At 38.6% G+C, this 26718-nt stretch overlaps 1 protein-coding gene across 3 annotated transcripts in view; it reads left to right on the top strand.

The window, feature by feature from the left end:
• LOC134212214 (uncharacterized) overlaps positions 1-26718 on the top strand; it is a 730451-nt gene that overhangs the window by 229064 nt on the left and 474669 nt on the right. Inside the window, exons 1-2 of one of the 3 annotated variants that reach the window (XM_062689868.1) lie at positions 773-899; positions 1130-1904. In XM_062689868.1, coding sequence (XP_062545852.1) covers positions 888-899; positions 1130-1904 — 787 coding nt within the window. In that variant the 5' untranslated portion in view covers positions 773-887. Of the gene's footprint in view, positions 1-772; positions 900-1129; positions 1905-26718 lie in introns of those variants that run through there. The other 2 variants (XM_062689870.1, XM_062689869.1) reach the window with 2 other exon arrangements.

Raw genomic sequence — 26718 nt, 5'->3', positions numbered from 1 at the left:
GGCGTTGCTGTTGAAAATTTGCAGAATACTTGGTCGGGGTATTGGGGACAGGTGACTGGGGCATTCGACGTTTCGTCGACGCTCATGTATTCATTAGTGTTGAACTTAATTCATGTTAACCGTTCATAAAATTGAAAAGAAAGCTAATCGTGTTGTTGGCTTTGTAATTCTTGGAGCAGTTGTAAAACAGCTGTACGGAACTCGGATACCTTTTACTCGTATACCCAAATTTCAGGCATCGGCAGCACCTCATCGGATTGGGAATGTAGTTCCTTGTCTGTGATCACGACCAAACGAAGTCTACGTGGTCCGGGACCACAGTACCTGTCAGATTCAAGATGATAGTGGGCGTATTTACGAACTTGCCGTCCGGACTCCTCCTCTGGATACGGTGCATCTCCCTGACGCCCTGCTGCTTCAGAAGGTAGGGAGCGCCTGAGAGCGTAACAGCCTGTAACAGCATCCGCGCTCGAAACAACGGGATGCTCAACGATTTTGATCAGTGTTACACCGTTTAGTTTCTCCATGAGCAACCGCTGGAAGTGGCTGCAGCTACGTACCTACAGCGCTTTGCTGGCACCACGATTTTCCATAAAAGCCGCATCGTTAGAGCTGCCAAGGTAGCTTTCCCCAGAATAACGTAGCAGAAATAGATTCTGTCAATCACATTTAAATCATACTAGTTCAGTTCGAACGATTTCAATCTTTCCTCATTCAAAATCCTATGAAATCTATGACCCAATCTTATTTCAACTCATTACCTCCCAGAGGTTAGGCAAAGCTTGCTGATCACGAGAGCTGTCAAAAAAATCAAATCCAAGTGTCCAAATCCAATTAGAAAATAAGAGTCCCAAATTCGATTAAGCTAATTAAAATCTACTTATTTCATGCATTTATGGGTATAAAAGTAGCAAATTTGATTTTTTTTTAACGGATTAATGCATTGTCACTATCCTATTTATAGGATGCTGGGATAATATGCGTCTGACGTTTCGGCCAACTTTTTCTGGGCCAAACTTCTGCCAGTAACTTGAACTCAAAACTATTTTATTTCGACCCGTTTCCAAAGTTTTGCTAAAACTGTGCTTACCAATCCAATAACCGTATACCCTTTCTCTTCCATTTGCAGACCATCAAAACGTCTCCGGGAAAACCACCGTTTCGGTCACCTTCAGCCAGTTCTCATGGGCCACCGTGGCGGAAAATTGCCGCCGCGATGTCCACACTTACCAGTAACGCAAACAACAATAACAACAACCTTATCGTCAGCAACGCATCCTCACCCCAGCTCAGTAGAATCAGCACCAGCAGCAGCCCGAACACCATCAACAACAACAATCCGGCGGGTACACCGGCAACGACGGCGTCGACGACAACCACTAGTACGACCCATCATCAATACCAGAGCGCCCTGGCGTCCGGAGTCAGTCGGTTGTTCGCCCGCAGTATGTCCTCTGCTTCTGCAAGCGGCGCTGGCGCCGATGCAGCTGGCACCTCGGCAGCCACGACTGGCGCCCCGGCCAGTGCGATACCGGCCGAGTTGAACGTGATGCTGCATGGCTACTATCGGAAGCTGAAAACCAACAAGAAGAAATACTTTGTAGTGTACGGTGACACACCGGACAAGAACGCCCGGCTGGAGTACTTTGACAGTGAGAAGAAGTTCAAGCAGTCTTGGCTGAAGAGCAGTTCGGTGCAGGCCAAGCGAAGCATAGTGCTGCGCAGTTGTTTCAACATTAATAAACGGCACGATATCAAGAAGCATGTGATCGCGCTGTACACTAAGGACGATTGCTTCTGCATTGTGTTCGACAGTGAGGAGGAGCTGAACCGGTGGTTGCGGACGCTGCTGTCGCTGCAGCGTGGCGAGGAATCGGAGGGCGAGCCGCCTAGACCTACTTTCGGTAAGTGATGAACAGAACAAAAGATCCTTGTGAGCATATTTAATCTTCCGGGGTAGGGTTCGTGGTGGATTCCTCAAAAAAGTTAAAACAGTCTGTGGCGCAAAATTTGAATTTTCTGAATGCATAAGATAAAACGTACTCTTGTTTCTGATTTTCCTAAGCTTCCAAGGATGGTGATCTTTAACGTACCTCTAGATTCACATCATGGATCACCAAGCCATCTTGAGCTTACCTTCCACATTGTCAACCCACTATTCCGTACGAAAAGTTCGACCTAAACGAAACCTTTCAATGTGCATAAGAAATATGTGGAATTAACATAAATCGTAGCTCGTTGCCGTGTATATCTTAATGGCTTCACTTGTAGGCAAAGCAAATTGTTTTTATTCCCACGAAAACAACCAACCGAGGTGACGCGGGCCGTGGGGAATTAACTCGCCACAGACCGTTGTACAATAATTCCAAGAAATTAACGATGACGCAAATGGTAAATACCTGTCGCGAATATTTGTCTCTTCTTCTTTTCCTTATGACACTGAATGCCGCCGCCATGGTTCGGTTGGTCGATTGCCCATCATCACCATCACCATCACCGGTCGTCTTCATTTGCGTTGTTGATGTTTCGCTGGAAACCAGTTCATGGCGTACACGTGCGTACACTTCATTCCGCATAAACAAACAAACACACGCGCTGCAAAACTTTATTGGTTTTCGATGGAAAAATTCGCATTGAAAATTAGGAAAGAGAAAAAAAGGTTTCTCACAGTGAATGTGGGGACAGGGTTCCAAAAATAGCTACCCGGAATGGACCGGGCTGATTATCTCATCTTTTATCGCCTATAAAAAGCAATAAAGTAGAAGAGTAGATTCCGCACCACCAAAATAAGCCATACAATTTCTAGGTCATTTATATGGAGAAAGAGAAACACACGAAGGTACCACACATAGTTGCCATTCCTACTCGAGTCGTGCCCGCTCTATCGCTGACTGTTAAACTCTGTAACGATATCCTCATAGGAGGGAGCCCATTTTTAGTTCTCTGAGTATTAATGAGTGTTTTTTTGCGGCTAATCTGTTAAGGCTCACTGTGTCCACTGCATCGAAATAAGCCGCAAAAATTTGAAAACAAATTAGTCTTAATGCCTTGAAGTGAAGGGCCCTCTCTTTCGAAGTCGCTATCCGTTACAGGGTTACCAACCAACCAAGAAATGGACAATCATCAGAGGACGGCGGCACCACACGCCGAATCCGACTCAATGAAGAAGAACACTTTGTTTCGTGTATTTTTTTTATCGGTTGTAACTACACGCTGGGCCATAAAACGCGAACATCGCACAGCTTATGTCTATGAAATTGCGTCCCCATGTCCATCCAGTTCTGTCATTCGTCAGCCGAATACGTGTGATGAGACTGACTGATGGGGGTTGGTCCGTCATTAGCCAGCACAGCTCGGTGCGCGTCGTTTACGGCACATTGATCCGCGCCGAGCGGTTACCAAGTCGGGTAGCGGGCCGGGGGCAGCCAGCCAGTCAGTGAGTGTCCCGCTCCAATCACCATCAGCAATTGAGATAGGGTTGCAGATAGTTTTAACGAGCGGCACTTCACTGCCAAGTGAAAGGTTACTGAAAATCAATCGAGCAAATTATGACCCACTATACGACGGGGAAGACTGACGGCGAAGAAGTGTGTTTCGGTCCGAGGGTTTTGTGTTATTTCAGCACTCAATCTATCGCTTAGATCACAAGATTTCGGCTTGGGTCGAGCGAGCGGATGATACTTTCTAATGATGCGTTTGTGTTTTTATTGTAATGGACACTTCCGCTCGTTAAGGTTCGAGGAAAAAAACTTTATCTCCTGTTTGGAAACTTTCTAGAATAAGTTTATGTTCATTCAGTTTATGGTCAAATTGTGCAACTATTCGAACTGATCCACTTTTCTGAAAATGCGATCGTTAAAAGTGATTCAGCCTTAGTAACTTGTTGTAATACGTTTCATGAGAAAATTCCAACGATTTTCTGAAGGAGAACCCAAGCAAAATAGAAAAACTAATTTATATCGTGTTATGTTAATTCAACAGCTTTCCTAACATAGGCTGTTCATCGGAACTTCCACGGCAAATTCGTTAAAATTTCCATGAAGAGCTTGTTGGAATTTCCATGGAAAATTATTTGGAGTTCTGACGAGAAATTGGTTTAAACCTTAACGGGAAATTGGTTGGAATTTCCAAGGAAAAATCTTCAGAATTTCAACGGAAAATTTCCAAAAAACATTTCCAAGGTTTTTTCCTCGGAAAATTTCGGAAAAATATTTCTGTAGAATCTACGGAGATTTTTTTTTTAAATTCCAAACAATTTTCATTGGAAATTACAAATAGTTTTACGTGAAAACTCCAAACAGATTCCGGAGGAAATTTTAAAAAAAATCCCGTTCAAATTTACAAAATAAATCCAAAAACCTCAAACAAAGTTACGTGGAAATCTCCAAACAGATACCGGTGGAAATTCCAAACAGATTCGAGTAGAAACTCCTACCAATTTCTCGTGAAAATTCCAATCTACAATTTTCCAAACACTTTTCCTTGTAAATTTCGTACAGATTCTGATGGAAATTCCAAACACTTTTCTTCGTGAAATTTCCAAATATTATTCCGTGGAAATTCGTAATAATTTCTCGTGGAAATTTCAAACAGATTTTAGTGGAAATCTATATTCATAAAAATTAATTTCTATCTGTCTGAACCGTATAGACTCCGAAACTACTGAACCGATCGGCGTGAAAATTTGTATGCAGAAGTTTTTGGAGCTGGGGAAGGTTCTTAAGATGGTTAGAGACCCCTACCTCCTTTGGAAAGGGGGGCTCCCATACAAATGAAACTGCAATTTCTCCATAACTCGAGAACTAAGCAGAGAATAAATCAATTTTAGACGAAACGAAGTTCGTCGGGTCTGCTAGTTCCAAATAATTTCACTTGAAAATTAAATAGATTCCGGTGTAAATTCCAAACAATTCCCCATCGAAATTTCAAATAATTTTCCGTGAAAATACCAAATGATTTGCTATGAAAATTCCAAACAGATTCCGGCGGAAATTTCAAACAAATTTCCATGGAAATTCAAAACAATTTTCCGTGGAATTTCCTAACAGATTCCTGCGTTGAACTTAATCCTAGAATTAAAAAAAAAAACACATTAATAAAGCTTAAAAAAAACTAACGGATTCCGGCGGACATTCCAATCCAATTTTCCGAACAATTTTTGGTCGAAATTCCAAACATTCTCCATTGTAAATTTCAAATATTTTTCCGCGGACATTCCAAGCAATTTCCGTTGAAATTCCAATTAGATTCCGGTGGAGATTGAAAAAAAAATATGGAAATAAAAAAATCTTTTGAAATTGCAAACACATTCTGGAAATTCCAAACAATTTTCAAGCAATTTCTCGTGGAAATTCCAAACAATTTTCCGCGTAAATTCCAAATAATTTCCACAAATTTTGCCGTAGAATTTTCAAACAAATTCTGGTGGAAATTCCAAATTTTTTTCCGTGGAATTTTAAAACAGATTCCGGTGAAAATTCCAAACAGTGTTCCGTGGAAAATTCGAACAATTTTCGTAGAAATTCCAAACAAAAATAGATCGTACTGGAAAACTGCTCCTGGAATTCATCTCATGGCTCCGATATTCATCCCATCAAAAGCACAGCAATGGTAAGCAATTTGATTTATTTCTTATTTTTGTGATTTTTTCAACAGTGAGCACGTATGTTGACAAGAAGAAGCGTCAAAATTGGTGCTGTATTTCTTTGTTTCGCGATGAGATGAATATATGTTCAGTAGATCTGTTCACCATTTTCAAAAGTATTGCCACCCCACTATTTCAATGAGTATCTAAATGGAGTCTCCTGACCAATTTTCAGCCAAATCCATGGAGATTTAGAGGTGCATCAAACGAGATTTGTGATTTTTCAGACTTTTTCGTAGAAATGTCGTCTGAATGCATCAATTTAACTCCACATAATAAAAGGATTAGTCGTTGATAGCTTCTTTAGACTATTATCTACCACTTTGTCATTGATACTAGGATGTTTAGAGGGCTTATTCTATGACTTTTTATTAGATTTAGCTGAAAAAAATGCCTGAAAACCAGAAAAATAATTTTAGGTGCTTCTGGGGGTAGTATAAATTTTCAATATGTGCCCAATTCAATTTTTCCTTTCATTTCCTTCGAGTGTTGCGGAAGTTTCGTCCATACATCACTTTATTCTGAAAAATAAGCTTCGGCATGTAATAATGAAGTTTTTATGAAATACTCAAAATTTGAATAGGGTAGTCAAGCAAGACCATTCCCCCCATGCTAAAACAAAGTTGACCATGATTTATGAGCAATGTCATACAGTATGCTCGACCCACTGGTATGGATCTAGAGTGGGCTATGTGGTAGTGTCAGGGCCTGCAGATCAAGAGGTCCACGGTTCGAGCCGCCGAGTAGATAAAGATTTTTTCTTGTCAAGTCTTATGGAAAAGCCCATGTTTTCAATGACCTTTTGGGGTCGTTAACTACATTTGAATGTGATTGATTCTATACCCTCCTCCTAGTTATTGCATCACTCATGCCAGTGACTAATTTCAAACAACTTTCACTGATTGAGATTATAATAAGTTCATGTCCATCATTGTACCTAGTCATCAATTGTGAAGTAATGGTTTGTTAATGGGAGGGATCGATCAGGTTTTGTTTGTGCCATGAGTGTGGTACAATAACTAAGGAGAGGATAACCAATAAATCAAGATGTTTTTTGACGTAGAATACGTCCTTCGGGAAAACATAGGGGGGTCATTCTGCAGAATCAAATTTGAGACCGTCACGAAAAGTGGTCAGGAAGTATGGGCTAATAACTCAGCCATTTTCCAACCGATTTTGATGATTTTTGTATCAATCGATCGACAAACTCTTTAAGATTTTGCACAACTATTAAAAACAATTGAATAAAGGCGCTAAACTATTGAAAAATTGAATTTCGTCAGGCACTGTTGAAAACTTGTTATACACAGTTAATTGCCTACATTTCGGTTATTTGTCATCTGGCGCGTGAATTGCTAAATGTTAAAAATCAAATGAAAAAATGAAGGCAAGAAATCTATAATTACTGTTCTGAGTCGCTGTACTCTAATACGTAATTCTACGTTGATTGTGCGGTCGTGTGTCTGATACAACCTTCTACTTTTTTAGACTTAAGAAGATTTTTTTATCACGTTCAATTTAAAGTATGTTTCCGACCGCGACAGATTATCAACCAAATGGAATTAGCCACCTGGTTTGATAAATAAAATATTTTAACTGCTAGGCGCCTTGAACCGCGGACCTCTTGATCTGCCGGCCCTGACACTACCACATAGCCCACTCTAGATTCATACCAGTAGGTCGAGCATACTGGATGACATTGCTCATAAATCATGGTCAACTTTGTTTTAGCATAGGGGGAATGGTCTTGCTTGACTACCCTATTCAAACGTTGAGTATTTCATAAAAGCTGCATTATTACATACCGATGATTATTTTTCAGAAAAAAGTGATGTATGGACGAAACTTCCGTAACACTCGAAGGAAAAGAAAGGAAAAATTGAATTGGGCACATATTGAAAATTTATACTACCTCCAAAAGCACCTGAACTTATGTTTCTGGTTTTCAGGCATTTTTTGCAGCTAAATCTAATAAAAAGTCATAGAATAAGCCATCTAAACATCCTAGTATCAATGACAAAGTGGTAGATAATAGTCTAAAGAAGCTATCAACGACTAATCCTTTTATTATGTGGAGTTAAATTGATGCATTCAGACGACATTTCTACGAAAAAGTCTGAAAAATCACAAATCTCGTTTGATGCACCTCTAAATCTCCATGGATTTGGCTGAAAATTGGTCAGGAGACTCCATTTAAGATACTCATTGAAATAGAGGGGTGGCACTTTGAATCTGGAATACTTTTGAAAATGGTGAACAGGTCTAATGTTCAGTGAGATGGAGATCAGGACAGTTCCCCTATATGATTATTTGTAAGAAACATTACGATTTATGCAGTAAAAATAATCATACTGTTTTTGACACTTCAGCATACATTATGAGTAATCAGATTGTGAATTAATCGGCTTCAATCTGATTGATATTCTGTGGCAAAATCTTTTAGCAAAATGCGTGAATTTTTGAAAAGAAAAAAACTAAAGCTCGAAAAAGTGGAACGAATAGCAGGCTATTACAGTTTAACATGCAAAAATGGATACTCACTGGAAAAAATGATACCCCAATAAGTGAAGGAACAAATGAAACCTCAGAGAGACAGGATGAACAGCTTCCTCAGTGGGAAGATTTGGCTGAGGAGATCGAAAAAAAAGTATGCATTATAGCTGACAGTACGAATTTTCTGGCCGATGTTCAAAAATGGTGTACTGATTTCCATATCACACAAAAGGCATTAAAAACTCTTGTCGGAATCCTCAACTCTCACTTGAATTTAAATCTGTCGAATGATGCACGCACCGTTATGAAGACACACAGGTACAGGTGTACGCTGGTCCGAAAATCTGCGGCAGCGGCGTTTTTGGTGTCACGCCGGAAGGCATTTTAGCCGGCGGCAGTGGCGGCGTGAATCGCTGTGGAGATAAAAGTTCGTAACTTAAAAAATCAGCATTTTTCCACGATGTTTCTAAAATTTCAACAGAGAATCTTTTGAGTTTCGTCGGAAAAATCTGATGACATTCTCCCGAAAGTTCTCTGAGCCTCAAAATATTCATTTGAAAATTATTTTCTTATTTTCCATGGCAATTACTTTAAAGTTTTGAGAATTCTTTGGAATTTCCAAGGAAGCACTTTGAAATTTTCCATTTTAATTGTTTGGTATTTCCGTGGGAAATTCTTTGGAATTTACATGAAAAATTCTTCATAATTTTTACGAAAAATTGTTCCAAGTTTCTACAGGAAAATGTTCAGAAAATCCACGGAAAGTTTTTGTTGATTATTCTTCAAAATCTACACAGACACAGAGAGAGATTCGCGGGAGATTGTTCAAAATGTGGACATCAACGAAAAAATTGGATGTCAACTGCAAATTGTTCGAATTTTTCATAGCACGTCGTTTGGCTGAAAAGATCGTTTGGCCGAATACGTTATAAGATCGAAAATGTCGATTGGCAGAAATGGTTGTTTTTTACAGAAAGGGCCATTTGCTCGAAAATGTAATTTGGTATTTGGCCCAACGGCCAAATGTTGATTACTGAACGGGTTGTATAGTCAAAAACATCCACATGTTTTGCCAAATAACGTTTTCGGCCAAATGGACATTCTGTCAAACGACCATTTCGGCCAAAAAAACCTTTTTGACCAAACGAATTTTTCGGCCAAATAGCCGGACAAACGACATTTTCGGCCGTATGTCCATTTCGGCTAAATAAAATTTTCGGCTAGATGGGTTTTTGCCTAAAGGTTTGTTCGGCCAAATGACACCTACCTTTCGGCCAAATGATCCTATCTGTCGTCTGCCCAAAAGTAATTGTGCGAAAGGCCATTTATTCGTTAGGCAGAAAGTCATCCAGCCAAATTTCATTAGGCCGAATGAAACGTTTTGTCCGAAACGGTACTAGGTCGAAAATGGTTTGACTTTTGTTCGAGAGTGACAAGTAGCTGAAAGAGACATTCGGCCGAACTGGTAGTTTGATCGACAAGTTGTTTGCCCTAACAGTTTATTTGGCAAAAGTCATTTGACCGAATAGAACATTTGGTCCAAAATGCCGTTTGGTAGAAATCGTCGTTTAGCAGAAAGAGCCATTTGGCCCAAAAATGTTCTTTATGCAAAACAACTGCCCATGATCGCATATTTGTTACACTCGCATTTTTATTCATTGTGTAAAAAATCTGTGAATCGTTCAGAAAGCTCAATTTACTGCATCTAATCCCACAGCAGTAAAATTGGCTTTACTATCTTGCATATATGTAACATCCGGAAATAATTGAGTTTGTGAGGAGGCTTGACAAACGATTTACAAAATCTACTAATAAGCAAATGTTACAAATATGCGATCATGGGCAGACAACCATTTCGGTCAAACGGCATTTTCTGCCAAATGACCTATTCGGCTAAACGGCTTTTTTGGCAAAATTATCAATTCAGCAGAACGACACTTTCGGCCGAATGCCCATCTTGTCCAAATGACCCTTTCTGCCACACGACCATTTCAGCCAATTGAGCTGTTTTCTTTTTCAGTCAAAGGAACTGTTCGACCAAATGATATTTTCGGGTGGAAATTCAACAACAATTTCTCGTGGAAATCCCGAACAAATTCTGGTGGAAGTCCCAAACAATTTCCTCGTGAAAAATCCAAATAGGAATTTCCTTGGAAATTTCTAAAAAAAATTCGTGGGAATTCCAAATAATTTCCCGTGGAAATTTCTAAAAAAAATCCCATAGAGAATCCAAACAGGTGCCTGCAGAAATACTAAACGATTTTCCGTGGAAATTCCAAATAATTAGCAAAAATTTTGCAGTGGAAATTTCAAACAATTTATTTGTAAATTTCTAACAGTTTCTCGTGGAAATTCTTATCTACAATTTTCTTTTGATTTTGCAAACTATCTCAGGTGGAAATTCCAATCAACTTTCTGTGGAAATACCGAACAGATTCCAGTGGAAATTCCAAATATTTTCCCGTGAAAATTTAAAAAAAAATCCGTAGAAAATCCAAACAGATTCCTGCGGAAATTCATAACAGTTTTCCGTGGAATTCCCAAAAAATTTGCCGTGGAAATTCCAAACAGATTCCAGTGGGAATTTCAAATAATTTACCTTGGAAATTCCAAACTTATTTGCATGCAATTTCAAAACAGATTCTGGTGAAAATTACAAACAGTTTTCCGTGGAAATTCGAAACAGATTCAGGTGGTAATTCCTAACCATTTCTGGTGGAAATTCCAATCTACAATTTCCCTTGGATTTTCCAAATTTTCTCAAGTGGAAATTCCAATCAATTTTCCGTGGAAATCCCGAACAGATTATGGTGCAAATCCCGAACAGAGTCTTGAGGAAACCCCAAAGAATTTCCTCGTGAAAATTCTAAATATTTTTTCCGTGGAAATTCCTAATAATTTTTCGTGGAAATTCCAAACAGATTCCAGTGGAAATTCCAAAAAAAAAATCCCATGAAAACTCCTAAAAAATCCCGTAGAAAATACAAACAGATTCATGTGAAAATTCCAAACAGTTTTCCGTGGAAATTCATAACAATTTTTCTTGGAAATTCCAATCTACAATTTCCCTTGGATTTTCCAAACTATCTCAGGTGGAAATTCCAATCAATTTTCCGTGGAAATCCCGAACAGATTATGGTGCAAATCCCAAACAGATTCCAGTGGAAATTCCAAATATTTTCCCGTGAAAATTCCTAAAAAAAATCCCGTAGAAAATCCAAACAGAAATTCTAAACAGTTTTCCGTGGAAATTCCAAAAAATTACCAAAAATCTTGCCGTGGAAATCCCAAACAGATTCCAGTAGAAATTCCAAACAATTCTCCATGGAAATTCCAATCTAATTTGCGAGGAATTTAAAAACAGATTCCGGTGAAAATTCCAAACAGTTTTCCTTGGAAATTCCGAACAATTCCCGTGGAAATTCTAAACAGATTCAGGTGGAAATTCCAATCTACAATTTTACCTTGGATTTTCCAAATTTTCTCAGGTGGAAATTTCAATCAATTTTCCGTGGAAATCCCGAACAGATTATGGTGCAAATCCCGAACAGATTCTTGAGGAAATCCCAAAAAATTTCCTCGTGTTAATTCCAAATATTTTTTCCTTGGAAATTCCTAATAATTTTTCGTGGAAATTCCAAACAGATTCCAGTGGAAGTTCCAAAAAAATTCCATGAAAACTCCTAAAAAATCCCGTAGAAAATCCAAACAGATTCCTGTTTAAATTCCAAACAGTTTTCCATGGAAATTCCGAACAATTTCTGTGGAAATTCCTAAAAGTTTTTCGTGGAGATTCCAATCTACAATTTTCCGTGGAAATCCCGATCCGATTCTTGTGGAAATCCTAAACAATTTCCTCGTGAAAATTCCAAATATTTTTTCCGTGGAAATTCCTAATAATATTTCGTGGAAATTCCTAACAGTTTTTCGTGGAAATTCCAATTTACAATTTCCCTTGGATTTTCCAAACTATCTCAGTTGGAAATTCCAATCAATTTTCCGTGGAAATCTCGAACAGAATATCGTGCAAATACCAAACAGATTCCAGTGGAAATTCCAAATATTTTCCCGTGAAAATTCCTAAAAAAAATCCCGTAGAAAATCCAAACAGAAATTCTAAACAGTTTTCCGTGAAAATTAAAAAAAAATCCAAAGATCTTGCCGTTGAAATTCCAAACAGATTCCGGTGGAAATTCCAAACAGTTTTCCGTGCAAATGCCAAACAGATTCAGGTGGAAGTTCCTAACAATTTCTGGTGGATATTCCAATCTACAATTTCCCTTGGATTTTCCAAATTATCTCAGGTGGAAATTCCAAACAATTCCCCGTGAAAATTCCAAAAAAAACCGTGGGTCAAATCAGATTCCTATGGAAATTCCAAACAGTTTCCCGTGGAAATTCTAAACAATTTCTGGTATAAATTCTATCCAGACTCCCGTCGGAATTTCAAATAATTCCCTATGAAAATTACAAAAAAATATGGAAATTCCAAACAATTTCCCACGTAAACTCAAACAATTTTCCTTGGAAATTCCTAATAAATTTCCGTGGAAATTCCAAACAGAGTCCGGTGGAAATTCCAAACAATTTCCCGTGGAAATTCCTAACAGATGCCGGTAGAAATTCAAACAATTTTCCGTGGAAATTCCAAACATATTCGTGTGGAAATTCTAAATAATTTTCCGCGGAAATTCCAAACAATTTCCCTGGAATTTTCCAAACAATCAAGTGGAAATTCCTAACAATTTCCCGTGGAAATCCTAAATTCATTACTCTGGAAATTCCAAACAATATTCCATGAAAATGCCTAACAGATTCTTTTGGATGTTCCAAACATTGTCCCCTGGAAATGTCAAATATTTTTCCTTGAAAATTGCAAACAATTTATCATGGAAACATGAATAGATTGAGATGGAAATTCCAAACAATTTCCCGAGAAAATTAAAAAAACATCCTTCGAATTTTTCAAACAATCTTAGGTGAAATTTTTTAACAATTTTCCGCGGAAATTCCAAATTGAATACGCTGGAAATTCCAAACATTCTCCCGTAGAAATTTCAAATAATCTTGGAAATTGCAAACAATTTATCGTGGAAATTTAAATAGATTCGGGTGGGAATTCCAAATAATTTTCCGCGGAAATTCTAAACAATAAAATGATAAAGTTTGTAGTCTAAATAGGCTATTAGTATTGCAAGCATCCTTTTGTTTATTTGAATATTTGAATTTTCAAGTTCTTTTTTGAGGACTTCCTGCATATCTTTACGCTATATATTGAATTGATACGTCAACTATGCAAAAATAGACAGTACGGCATAAATTATTGCATGTTTTATATTGATCAATGTGTAGATAGATAAGCAAAAGTCGCGGATTTCATTTGAATTTTGCGGATTGGATTTTGCTCAGTTTGTAACAGCTTTGAAATTCTAAACAATTTCTCGTGGAAATTCCAAATTAAAATTTCGTTGAAATTTCAAACAGTTCCTAGTTGAATTTTCGAAAAAAAAATCCGTTATGAATTCCCTTGGAAACTGCAAACATGTTTTCGTGAAAATTTTAGATTGATATGACTAAATTAAGTTTAATTTCATATCAAAGCTACAATCAACTTGTGCCCATGTTCTTATGCACTTGTGTACTCATCTCTTCCTAGATTTTATTATTGTCGTATTTTGTATTTCGATTCTTATTATTTGCATTTATGAATTATTATGGAATTAGAGAAAAACAGACATGATGCCAACTCCAATAACCAATCGTTCCAGCTGGCAAACACTATCCATACGATGGCGATGCCGATGCGGATATCTCCAACAGCAATGGGATTTATCTCGCGTTTGTACAGCTGATGTGCTGCTGACCATCTCTGTTTTCCTCACTGTTTGAGCAGAACGTGTTTGTATTTTATTCTATCTTTTATTGACCAGATATTGTTGCCCAGTTGATGGAACAGATTCCGAGAAAGCTGTGGGACCAGTGTCGATACGTGAATGCAAAACTATAATCGATTCGTATCTGTCCTGAGTTTGTAACTCAATGTGCAATATCTCTTGTTATTTATTGCTTCTATTAACTAGGCAGAAAATAAAGAAGTTTTGATTAGAAGGTTGTTTCCTCTTTCGAGATGCATCCAGCAAAGTACTTCATCAGTGATCGTTTCTTCTTCTAAAGTTAAACAGATTTTTTTCAGCCGCCACCTCCGTAAGTGCCAGTCCAATCATCAAAAAATTAATAAATTTCCTCTTCCGAAATCGCTTTCGATCAATTACTGAGCAGCTGCACCTGCTCCCATGCTAGACTTCTCGCCACCGCGCATCGCCCGGAGCGCATGAAGCATTTTTGGTCATGATGGCGGTTTCATCTTCATCATCATTTTAGTGGGCAATTTATTAAGCCAATAGCCCCACCGCCGCACATCATCGGGATCGGTGCTCTAGCGTAGAGACCATCAAACACAAAGCAGCAAAACGGTACTCAGGTGCAGGCACACGTTCGTTCGGCGACGATTCCGTTCCGTGCCCTGATAAATCGACAATCACTGACGGCCCACCAACACCGCATCACTGTGGGATCTAAGCGGATCAAAAATGTGAATGTTGCACAAAATTACTCATCACACCTTTACTAATATTAGTTTTTTTTTACAAACACGGTAACAAATCTATTGATTTTGCGAATTTTCTAAATAAAAAATTCATAACATTTGTTTTTTTCCTGGCACATACTTGGTCCACCCATTTAAACAAAATTGACTCATAGTGCAGCATAGATCGCTGCCGCAGGTAATCCAATCCCAATTTCCCCAAAACCAAATCTTTCCATCTACCAAACAGTCACGGGCAGGTGCAGCGGCTTACAAACGTATCCAAGCTTTGTTTGGCATGGAGGGGGGACTGCTGCTTTGTACAACAGTTATCGCGATATCGGTGCCAATCCACTTAATTGTATCTCTTTGGGCTACTTCTGCAGCAGTAAGGCCAATCGAATCGAAACAGCCAGCAGCAGGGGGATTGGGAATGGGCCGCCGTAGACATCAGATAGCAGTGCACTTGCAGTAACGCCGGCAACCGAACCGAACCGAAGAGGGCGAACTTCGAGAAAGCGGCAAGTAAATCGTTTCATTTTTCGGCATCGGCAGATAATTGGGTGTCATATCCGGATATTACCGGTGCCCACCATGGACGTCGATAAGCCCCGTTCCAGCGAGCAGCGGTTGTCGGTGCGAGCGCACGGGGGGAAGGATTTACAGCCACCTGCCCGGTCCGGGGTCGTAGCCCTGCGGCAGGTTATTTACTGTTGTTTGCGATGTTTATCTGGAAGTTGTGTAAGTACTCACAATGTATCTCAGTTGACTGGCAGCCGACCAACAACCCGAGGCAATTAGACCCGATGCGATGCGGGTTACTATGGCTGACTACACCTACGACAACAGACAGCAATTTAGGGGGAACGAACGATGAACTCCAAAATTTCGGTTCGGTTCAATGGTCCCATTTGGCCAGCCGGCCGAGACATTGCATTGCAAATGTGTTGACGATATGACGACGGAGACGGCGTCGTCGACGGAGCCAAATCGTTGGGGTTCGGCTACCGCAAGTAAATTTGAATTCAACATTGTAGTTTAGTGCACGCATAAATTAAGCAATGAGTCGGCTTTCGAAACTACACCAGACAACGCAAAACGCGGAACGATTGGAAGTGCTGAAACGGATCAATTTAGTGTTATCGGTAAGCTTTTTACTGACGGCAGGGTTGTAAACTTTCGGCAGCACTGGATGAAGGTGATGTTTTTTTATATCATGTTTTTATTTTCTTCCTGCTTTGAAATCAACCTCACATTCCCGGAGAGGCAGAAAGTAAACAACAGAACTCACATCACCCACTGCGCCGCGAAGATGAAATAATTTACCACAGCAAAATGTACACATTCACCCACCAAATTAAAAAAAAAACCACCATGCGTTTAAATGTGGCACTCACAGTCATACGGTACGGCGCGAACTGAGCAGCCTGTCAGAGCGACTTGTGAGTGGCTGAATGCGAAATTGAACTGTCGGTGTTGGAAGTGATTTTTCGGCTGCACCCAGTCGCACTCACCACGGCGGCGATGAAGGCGACTGCAGATTATACTGAGATCCATGTTTTTCACTGCATTGACTGTGAAATATTTCTACCCTGACTGACGGTCTAGTTAACATTTTTTTAAGCTGGATGGATTTTTCTAGGACTTATCGCAGTCTTAGATTTGATCTCTGATAATACTTTCAGATGGGTCCTGAAATTCTGCTTGGCAAACCACTCTTGAACGGATTTTGGTTACAGTGCGAAAAAACATCACATAAGAATTGGCGCTTACCATCCAAGTCGTTTATTTACGTTATTTGACATTTTTGGCTTTCAAGTTTTCTGGATCTTCATATTATTGTCAATTGATGTTGTTAGTTAGTTAGTTAGATTTTGAAATTTCAAAATTCTTGGGTTTTCTTTTAATATTTGTTTTAAGTATTGATGTGATTAGAAGCAGGGTTGTAAATGTTCGGCAGCCCTGGATGAAGGTGATGTTTTTTTTATTACTTTTTCTTATTTTATTCCTTGAAATCGATCTCACATTCTCGAAAAGGGAGAGGAGTAAACAACAGAACTCACATCACCCAGTGCACCACGAATATGAAAATCACCACAGTAAAATGTACACATTCACCCAACACACACACACACTAACTTTCACCTACTCAGTGATTGAGTAAAATTGTATTGCCGTCTCTTTTCTTTCAATTTCTTTCTTTTTTACTCTATTTCCGTCAAAAGCAGGATTACTCATAGTTTTGAGCAGTCCTGCTTTTGACAGAAATAGAGTAAAATTTCCATGGAAAGAAAAGAGACGGCAATACAATTTTACTCAATCACTGAGTAGATGAAAGTTAGAGTGCAAATGACAAAAATTCACCACGCGTTCAAATGGACCACTCACATTCATGTTACCGCATAGAAATAAGCAGCCTGTCAGGGTGAGCTCGTAAGCTGTGTGTGGATAAATACGCTAGCAGAAGAATGAATTCTGTCATCAAAAGAAAAAGTAGAATCATAAAAATAATTTCACAGCGAGGTATGGGATGCAGCTTTCAAAATAATTTTCAAAATTTCAAAATGAAATTTATTTACAAATAATTTATAGCATGATGTTAGAATTTTGATTATCTACTTTATAGATAAATTAATTTGATTGTTAATGACAATGAAGTTTTTTCTTGAAATGATTCCGGAGATGGTACTACTTTTAAACTTTATTAAATTTCTAATCCCGCCTAATAAATCATTTTCAAAAAAACCTCTGTTTGTAATTTTTAAAATTATTTTCAATTCCATTGCCTATACCTTGATGTGTTAAATTTCAGTGATTCTACTTTTCCTCTGATGACAGCGTTCATCCACTTCTCCTCGCGTATTGTAAATTGAAAATAGGTGCCCGGCAATGATTTTTTCACGACGGCGGCGATGAAATTGACCGTAGAATATACTGGGATGCAATCCATGTTTTCACTGCATTGACTTTAACGTATTTCAACCCTGGTTAGAAGATTACATGTTTTGTCGTTTGGGTTTTTGGTATTAAAATCAAAAAGCAGTGGATTTTAGATTTGTATGGTTTTGGGATCCCCTTTAGATTATTAAGAATTTTATTTTTTTGGGTTTGAATATTAAGATTTAGCGATTTTTGGGTTTCAAAGCATTTAGAATTTAAATATTTATAGATTTTTATTTAATTTTCGATCTCTATTTGTTAATTTTTGTTTTTTAGATTATCAGAATTGTAGTTTTTTTTTGCTGAAACTTTTGATATACTTTTTTGAATTCCTCATTCTTTCAATTTCTTTCTGAAAGGTAAAACAGAAACGAAAGCAAAATAATACACATACCATGCAAACGTGATGCCAAATAATGTTAATCATCATCTTGCTATTTTTTTTAAATCAAAATCTAGTTCAATCTTCCAAATTCATATTGGACAGTTTAAAACAATGTTAAGATCAGTACATTCAAAGTTAATTGCCTATTTTCAGGGTATTAAGCCATTCGGAGCGGGAATTAATTACTAAAGCCTGTCCACGTTAAATTTTGGACACTGAGACAATGTTCAATTGATTTGTAGCCATTTTATCACTTTGAAGAATATCACAAGATTCAGCTGTCATTTAAATTAATCTTCTCAGTGGTTTGTGAAAATTAAAAAAAATAGCATTGGGTGATGGGTTTCCGAAATTTAACGTGGACAGGCTTTATGTCTGAAACTCGATTAGGTAGTAGAGAAAGCACCTGTCTAGCGTACTGCTTTCGTGGGATCAAACCCCATCGAAGGAAGCGGTTACCCTCCAATACCTTTTCCGAACTAAATCTATCACATGTTGTGCAAATGCATAATCGAGTTTCAGACATAGTAATGTTAAGATGATGATGATGATGATGATGATGATGATGATACTACCATCTATTGTAGCAAGGCACCTGCCGATAGCACTGGCCATATCTGACAAACGACTTGATCATGATTATACTATTGTATGTATTTCATCAAACTCCTGTATGAAGGGCCAAAAATGGGTGGGGTGGTTCCATAAGCAAAGACACTTATGCGAATCCACGGAATGAATAGAGAATCTCCTTCCAGAAGAAAGTTCGTACACACAAAATTATAATCTAGCCCTCGTTTCCCAGATTGACCCAATAGATGGGGAGAAGAGCCCGCCCTTTATCCACGAGATGTTAACAGTAGGAAGTTGGAGATTCCACTCTTCCTATCCAAATCGCTTCAATCGGGTGCCCTGATAATTATTTTTTATGGTATTTAATCATATAGTTTCAATATAATTTGGTAAATATATGTATATAATGGAATTCTCTCACCAAGTTTCAATTCCTTTGTCGTGGATGAGGGAGGACCTTTCTTCAATGCCAGCTAGCATTAGAGTTATGCCTTCAGAGATAGAAAACCAATAGCTCTTCAAGAAATGTCCTGATTCAGATCGGGGAATATATTTCATTCTGGTTCAAACATCGAGGAATAGATTTCTTGATTTCTGTAAAGATGAAATAAAAAGACGGATGGCAGTATCATACATAATAACATAATTGTTTTGATTAATATGCATATGTATTCTGACTTTTTTGCCTTTCTCGTACAACAAACTTTTTTTTTCACAAACTTTTTTTTTTCTTTTTGTTGTATCATTGTAATCAGAAGATTAACGTTATAAGTACAAAACAACTATGTTTTGCACTGTGGTGGGCTGGTTATTTAACAAAAAATGGACAATAATTCTGCAGTGATCTAATAGGTGCAAGTATACGTGACGCCCATTAGATTCGAAATACATTTTTTCTCTACACATAATATGAAATGACAAAAAATCAAGATATTACTGTACCAAAAAAACTGTAGTAGACAGGGTAGCATTTAATTCACAATGTTCTTTTTATTGAATATTCCATTGCTTCCAGTTCCAAGTAAACCTCGCAATCTGAGCATTCTGGAGATAACTTCAACCACTATTCGAATCAGCTGGCAGGAACCAGAGCGCAAAATGGCGTAATCCATGGATACCGAGTATACTATGTGTATCAGAATCAAACCCTTCTCATGCTGAAAAGTGATGCCATTCAGAACTCGATATGCTACTACACATTGTCCAGCTTAAGTAAAAATGTACATGTGTAAGAAAAACTCCAAAAAACAATTTTTGCTTAAAAAAGTTTAACATATCAGACATAGTAATGTTAAGATGTAGAAAAAATAAAGTCGCGTAAATGTTTTTTTTTCTGCTTTGACAAAGATTTATATTTTTGAAGAAAAAACGATAAGCTTATTATCCGGTAGTATGATACGGCTAGAAACGGTAATGCTGAAGTAGCTTTTATTTATTGTTTAACAATATATTTCACAAACTAAATTAAAAATTATTTTCCGTGGGTTCTAGTGGTTGAAGTGAATAGGCAGATTAAAATTGTAGGAATTTAATTAATCGTGTGTTGTGTTAAATCAAACAATCATGATTATTTTACCTGGTTTACAATTCGTCTTTGAACGATAAAAGGGCCTAGTTTTCCATACCAACGAAATAGGTGCTTCTATGAACAAAAAAAATATTGTAGCACTCATTTGAGTGCTATAATGAAAAACCAACATCAGAACAGTAGTTACATGACTACATTTTGCAGAATTCCCAAGCTAATTCGTTCTAATAGTGTATTCCCTGCGCCGCGTAATAAATGAAGTTGTTTGATGGACATGACATCAACATTTTCCAAAGGCAAGGTCATCAATCACTTGATGGATTATCGATCTATGCAATGTGGCGCGATAACTAATAATATAAATAAATAATATTTTGAGGGGGCAAAAAAATAAAATTCGGATAATTTTGAGGATTTTCAAAACATTCTTTAACAAATCCAAGGAGTTCTCTGATTATTATTTTTTTTATTTTATTGGAGGGTGCTGTCAATACACTATACCGCGCGGCTGTTGTAATGTTTCCAAAGGCGCATTTGCACAAAATTCCACGCGGCGTATCCCATTCGAAAGGAACAACCGCACCCTAGGAAATGCCGCAATGTTATCTTCCCATAAGAATCGAATATACGGGCAGCAAAAAGTGCGGTTTCCTCTGGGGAGCGCCGCGTGTACTTTTGGGCAAATGCGTTAATAATTTTTTTCCCTCCCCCTTGCCCTTTCGGAGACCAGCAGGACAAAAAGTCAATTGAATATTTGTAACGGCCTAAAGAAATATAAAAAAAATATTTTGCTGCCATAATTAACCGTTTGTACAATATGGTCCCTGTATCCGAGTGACGATTTATCCTATTTTTTAATTTTCAAACTTGTTGATATAAAAATCAACGATTTCTATATTTTTTAAAAAGATTTTATATTTTAAGATTTTTATTTATTAGATGTTATATTTTTCTGATTTTTAGATTGTGAGGTTTTTTAGAATTTTTGGAATTACTAGAAAATTTGACATTTTCGATTTTAGATGCTTTATAATTTTAACTTTAGGATAAAGTATAAGAATAAGGATTTTAAAATTTCTTAACTCTTGAATTTTAATATTCTTTTTTTTTTGTTACTAAATTTTAAAATTTAGAGAATCCAAGTGGTAATGTTCAATATTCGGTATAAATACAAACATACATTAAACAATTAATAATGCTATTCAAAGCAATGTTCTCAAACATCATTGGTATCTGATTTGCTGTCTTATTTCATTTCCTTCTCTATAATCCGATTGATGAATCCACACGAAAATATTAACCATTATTCACACATTTTTTTCACTTGGTTTGCGTGAGAGTTTTTCGTTAAATGGCTTGTGTGCACATAGCGCTCAGAACGATCACCAAAATGTTTTGTTCTGCGTTGTGCGAACGAGTTAATTAATTAACAAATACAAAACGATCATGCGATCTTCGAGATATTTGTTCTGCTTTGTGTGGGTGAATGGATTAATCAGCAAATGAACTATTAGTGCGCGTCCGATCGTGTTTCCTCTAATAAGCAGAACGATCGCGCGATCATTAAGATATTTGGCTCTGCGTTGTGCGGGTAATTAAATTAATCAACAAATAAAAATTTAGTGCGTGTTCTATCGTGTTTGTATTAGTACGCAGAGCGATCGCGCGATCATCGAAATATGTTGATCTGCTCTGTGCGGTTGATTAGTCGATTAATTAGTGCGCGTTCGATAGTGTTTTTGTTTAAACTTCATCATAATACACGTTACACACGGCAAACCGTTTACCAAAACGAACCCTTCAGTGCAGATGACTCGTCGGCTTCCATCAAAGCGAGTATCACGTCAACATTCTCCTACCCATTTCTTAATTGACGTGCATTCGGACACGGCCGGCGCTGGTATTGCTTAATATTTGGGTCACCAGTTCTTACACATTGAGGATGATGTTAGTCCCAAACATCATCTGTTGGTTCTCTGTGTAATTACAGCTGACCTGGCAATAACGGAATAGCAACCGTGAGCGGTCAATCATGCTCATGATCATGCTCATGCATGCTCACTAGATTTTAAAATTTAGAATTTTCAAATTTAATATTTTGCGATTAAAAAAATTTTTTTTTTTTTTTGAAAACGTACATTTTTACATATGAGTTTTCACAACATTGTAAATTAATGTCCAAGTCGGGTGGTTTAATCCTCGGAAATAGGCAATTAACTTTGATTGAACTGAACCTGAGTTGCGTGCTCTTGCCTACGCAATGCGGTCGGGTCTGAGCTTGACGACCGACTGGCAAATAGCTTACACAACCTCACTTGATCAGTACAGTTGCTGATGAAGAATGTGTACAGCCGCCAGACATTCTAAATACTCTTATTTATTCATTACCAGACTAAGGCCGGAGTGGCCTGTGCTGCACATAAAAGTCTTCACCATTCAGCTCGGTCCATGGCTGCACTTCGCCAACCACGCAGTCTGCGAAAAATCCGCAAATCGTCCTCCACCTGATCGATCCACCTTGCCCGCTGTGCACCTCGCCTTCTTGTTCCCGTCGGATCGTTGTCGAGAACCATTTTCACCGGATTACTGTCCGACATTCCCGGCCCACCGCAGTCTTCCGATTTTCGCTGTGAACGATGGATGGTTCTCCCAACAGCTGATGCAACTCGTGGTTCATTCGCCTCCTCCACGTACCGTCCGCCATCTGCACCCCACCATAGATGGTACGCAACACTTTCCTTTCGAAAACTCCCAGTGCGCGTTGGTCCTCCACGAGCATCGTCCAGGTCTCGTGTCCGTAGAGAACTACCGGTCTTATAAGCGTTTTGTAGATAGTCAGTTTGGTACGGCGGCGAACTCTATTCGATCGGAGCGTCTTGCGGAGTCCAAAGTACGTACGATTTCCAGCCACTATGCGTCTCCGAATTTCTCTGCTGGTATCGTTATCGGCGGTCACCAGTGAGCCCAAGTACACGAATTCTTCTACCACCTCGATTTCGTCACCACCGATAGAAACTCGTGGTGGGTGGCTCATTGACCTCTCTTGAGCCTTTTCCTATCATGTACTTCGTCTTCGACGTGTTGATGACTAGTCCAATCCGTTTTGCTTCGCTTTTCAGTCTGATGTAGGCTTCCTCCATCCTCTCAAAGTTACGATGCCATGATATCAATGTCGTCGGCGAAACCAAATAACTGGGCGGACTTCGTGAAAATCGTACCACTCGTGTCAATCCCTGCTCTTCGTATTACTCCTCCAAAGCGATGTTGAATAGCAGACACGAAAGACCATCACCTTGCCGTAACCCTCTACGGGTTTCGAAGGGACTCGAGAATGCCCCTGAAACTCGAACTACGCACATCACCCGATCCATCGTCGCCTTGATCAACCGTATCAGTTTATCCGGAAATCCGTTTTCGTGCATTAGCTGCCATAGCTGGTCCCGATCGATTGTATCATATGCGGCTTTGAAGTCGATAAATAGATGATGTGTGGGCACGTTGTATTCGCGGCATTTCTGCAATACCTGACGTATGGCGAACACCTGGTCTGTGGTAGAGCGTTCACCCATGAATCCCGCCTGGTACTGCCCCACGAACTCTCTTGCAATTGGTGTTAATCGGCGGCATAAAATTTGGGAGAGTACCTTGTAGGCGGCGTTCAGCAATGTGATTGCGCGGTAGTTGCTACAATCCAGCTTATCGCCCTTTTTGTAGATGGGACACACGACACCTTCCATCCACTCCTGCGGCAGAACCTCATCCTCCCAAACCTTGGTAATCACCCATTGCAGCGCTCTAGCCAGTGCCTCACCACCATGTTTAAACAGCTCTCCTGGTAGTTGGTCAACCCCAGAGGCTTTGTTGTTTTCAGCCGACCGATCTTTTCCTGGATTTCCTGGAGATTCGAAGCCGGAAGTCGCATGTCCTGCGCGCGTGCTCCTAGGTTAATTACCATATCGCAACCGTTGTCTGTCATATCGCCATTCAGGTGCTCTTCGTAGTGCTGCCGCCACCTTTGGATCACCTCACGCTCGTTTGTTAGAAGGTTCTCGTTTATGTCCTTACACATATCGGGCTGTGGCACGTGGCCCTTACGTGAACGGTTCAACTTCTCATAGAACTTTCGTGCGTTATTAGCGCGGTACAGTTCCTCCGTCTCTTCATGCTGGCGCTTTTTCCTCCGAAAAATCTAGTTTTGTCTGTTCCGCGCCCGTTTGTATCGTGCCTCGTTCGCCATCGTGCGGTGTTGCAGCAATCTCGCCCATGCTGCATTGCTTTTAAATTTCTTGGATACTTTAAATTTTTGAATTGTAAGACTTTTGAAATTGTAATATTTTTAGATTTCTAACCCAATAAAATTATTTTCAGTAAATTTGAATTTTGAAATTGTTTTTTGTTATTTTTTTTCAATTTCTTTAAATTTATATCTCGAATTTATTTTAAATTTTACAAGTTTTTAGATTTACTATTTGTTTCTTGTTCAAATTTTAAATTTAGATTTTGAATTTTTGTTTATCATAATTTTTGAAAACATGAATTTTTACATTTAGTCGATTCAAATATTTGAAAATTTACAGCTTTCAACGTTTTAAATTTTAGAATCTTGTTACTTTAAAAGTTATAATATTTAAAATCTAAAAACGGAAACTTTATAATTCTGAATATTTTTTTAATGTTTTGCCTTTCTCGTACAACAAAGTTGTACCGATTTGCTATCATTTGACTCCGAAAATAAACTTTATATAGAAGCTTCGGAGACCAATGAACTCAGCTCAACGAGCTGAGCAAATGTTTGTCCGTGTGTCTGTATGTGTATGAGTGTGCATGAAGTCTAAGAAAAACATTAGACAACTTTTCATATAGAAATTCTTATGCGATTTTCTCGAATAATGTTCCATTCGACTGGCAAAGCTTTTGAATTTGATAAAGATCGACCGCTGCGTTCAAAAGTTATGAAGGCTATGGTAAATTTAGTTGGGTTTATATTTTGAATTTTACGACCCTTTTAATTCCTCAATTACAAGTTTTAACTTGAAAGATTTTTTCGGATATTCATCACCCGGAATTAGAATTAATCACATAGTTATTTTTGTTATGTTTGAAACTATTACATTTTTAATCTTTATAGTCCATGTTTTCGATTTGAATGCTTTAACTTTTTTGCTTTGTTTTAGATTTTTTTTAATTTCTCAACTTTTTAATTTCAAAATTTACAATCAAGCTAAGCTAAGCTTTATACAGTGAGTACAGAAAACAACATGTCCGATTATTTAAATCGGATTATTTTAAGCAAAACCATGCTAATTTGATTTTCTGGCCTATCAAATGCCCTCCTTAGCCGTGCGGTAAGACGCGCGGCTACAAAGCAAGACCATGCTGAGGGTGGCTGGGTTCGATTCCCGGTGCCGGTCTAGGCAATTTTCGGCTTGGAAATTGTCTCGACTTCCCTGGGCATAAAAGTATCATCGTGTTAGCCTCATGGTATACGAATGCAAAAATGGTAACTTGGCTTAGAAATCTCGCAGTTAATAACTGTGGAAGTGCTTAATGAACACTAAGCTGCGAGGCGGCTCTGTCCCAGTGTGGGGATGTAATGCCAATAAGAAGAAGAAGAAGAAGAAGCCTATCAAATGCTTTTTTGTCTAATCAATCTATTTCGAAATATCTGATTATAAAAAATGTAACAATTTTACATTTTAAAGATTTGCCAATTGCTCAATTCATTGAGCTGAGTCAATCGACACTGGGCCAACGTGCCCGTTATAAAAATATTTTTGAATTTTTTATTCACACAAAATTGAAAATTTTTCATGAATCGTAGATTGAAAAGCTAGTCTAGAGATAATTACTTGTATCTTGTGGAAAATATTGCGAATGCTTATGGCATAAAAATTAACAAAAGACCAAGATATTCAATAACGAAGACCAATTGTGAAAAAAATATCACACTAACTAAACGATCGTTGACCAGAGTTCCCCTTTTTGCGCAACAAAGTAGCATGCATAGGAACAAACCGCGAAAAAAAAATGCTCCTCAAATATTGACCCGATCAATAGCAGCCGACGACAGCTCGCGCGCACTTTGTAACCAAGCCGCAAGTGCACCGTGCCGGAGCCAACCGACCGATCGCTCACAAATCACGGGCATTCATTTTCGCCGGTCCGCACGCTCCGGTCATTCTAGAAAGGGTTCAATGTGCTTCCCCCGTGCTCGGCCGGTCTCGGCGTTCTCGGACTGTGTCACTCTCCCTCATGGGACGCCATCGGCCGGCCGGCGGTAGGTAATTAACCGCCGTTTGCAGCTCTATGAGTTTGTTTGGATGGCGTAAAAATTCACCGCCCCGCTTCGGGAATCACTTGAAAGCAATAATATGACTGCAATCCAGAAAAAGGGGGGTTGTTGCTCGGGTGGTTGTAAACAATGTTTCTATCCCAACCAACCCAATATTGAGTCTCAGCAGTTAAATGGTTTTTCCGATCTACCGGAGTGAGGGGTTGGTTTGGGATTCCAGGGGAAGCTACACCGGAATGGTTGCGGATCGGTTTTATGACCCAATAAGTTTGCAATG

The sequence above is a fragment of the Armigeres subalbatus genome, chromosome 2 (genome assembly GCF_024139115.2).
Source record: "Armigeres subalbatus isolate Guangzhou_Male chromosome 2, GZ_Asu_2, whole genome shotgun sequence".
Taxonomy (NCBI): domain Eukaryota; kingdom Metazoa; phylum Arthropoda; class Insecta; order Diptera; family Culicidae; genus Armigeres; species Armigeres subalbatus.
The sequence above is the reverse complement of the archived record's forward strand: the minus strand, read 5'-3'. Positions and strand labels throughout refer to the sequence as shown.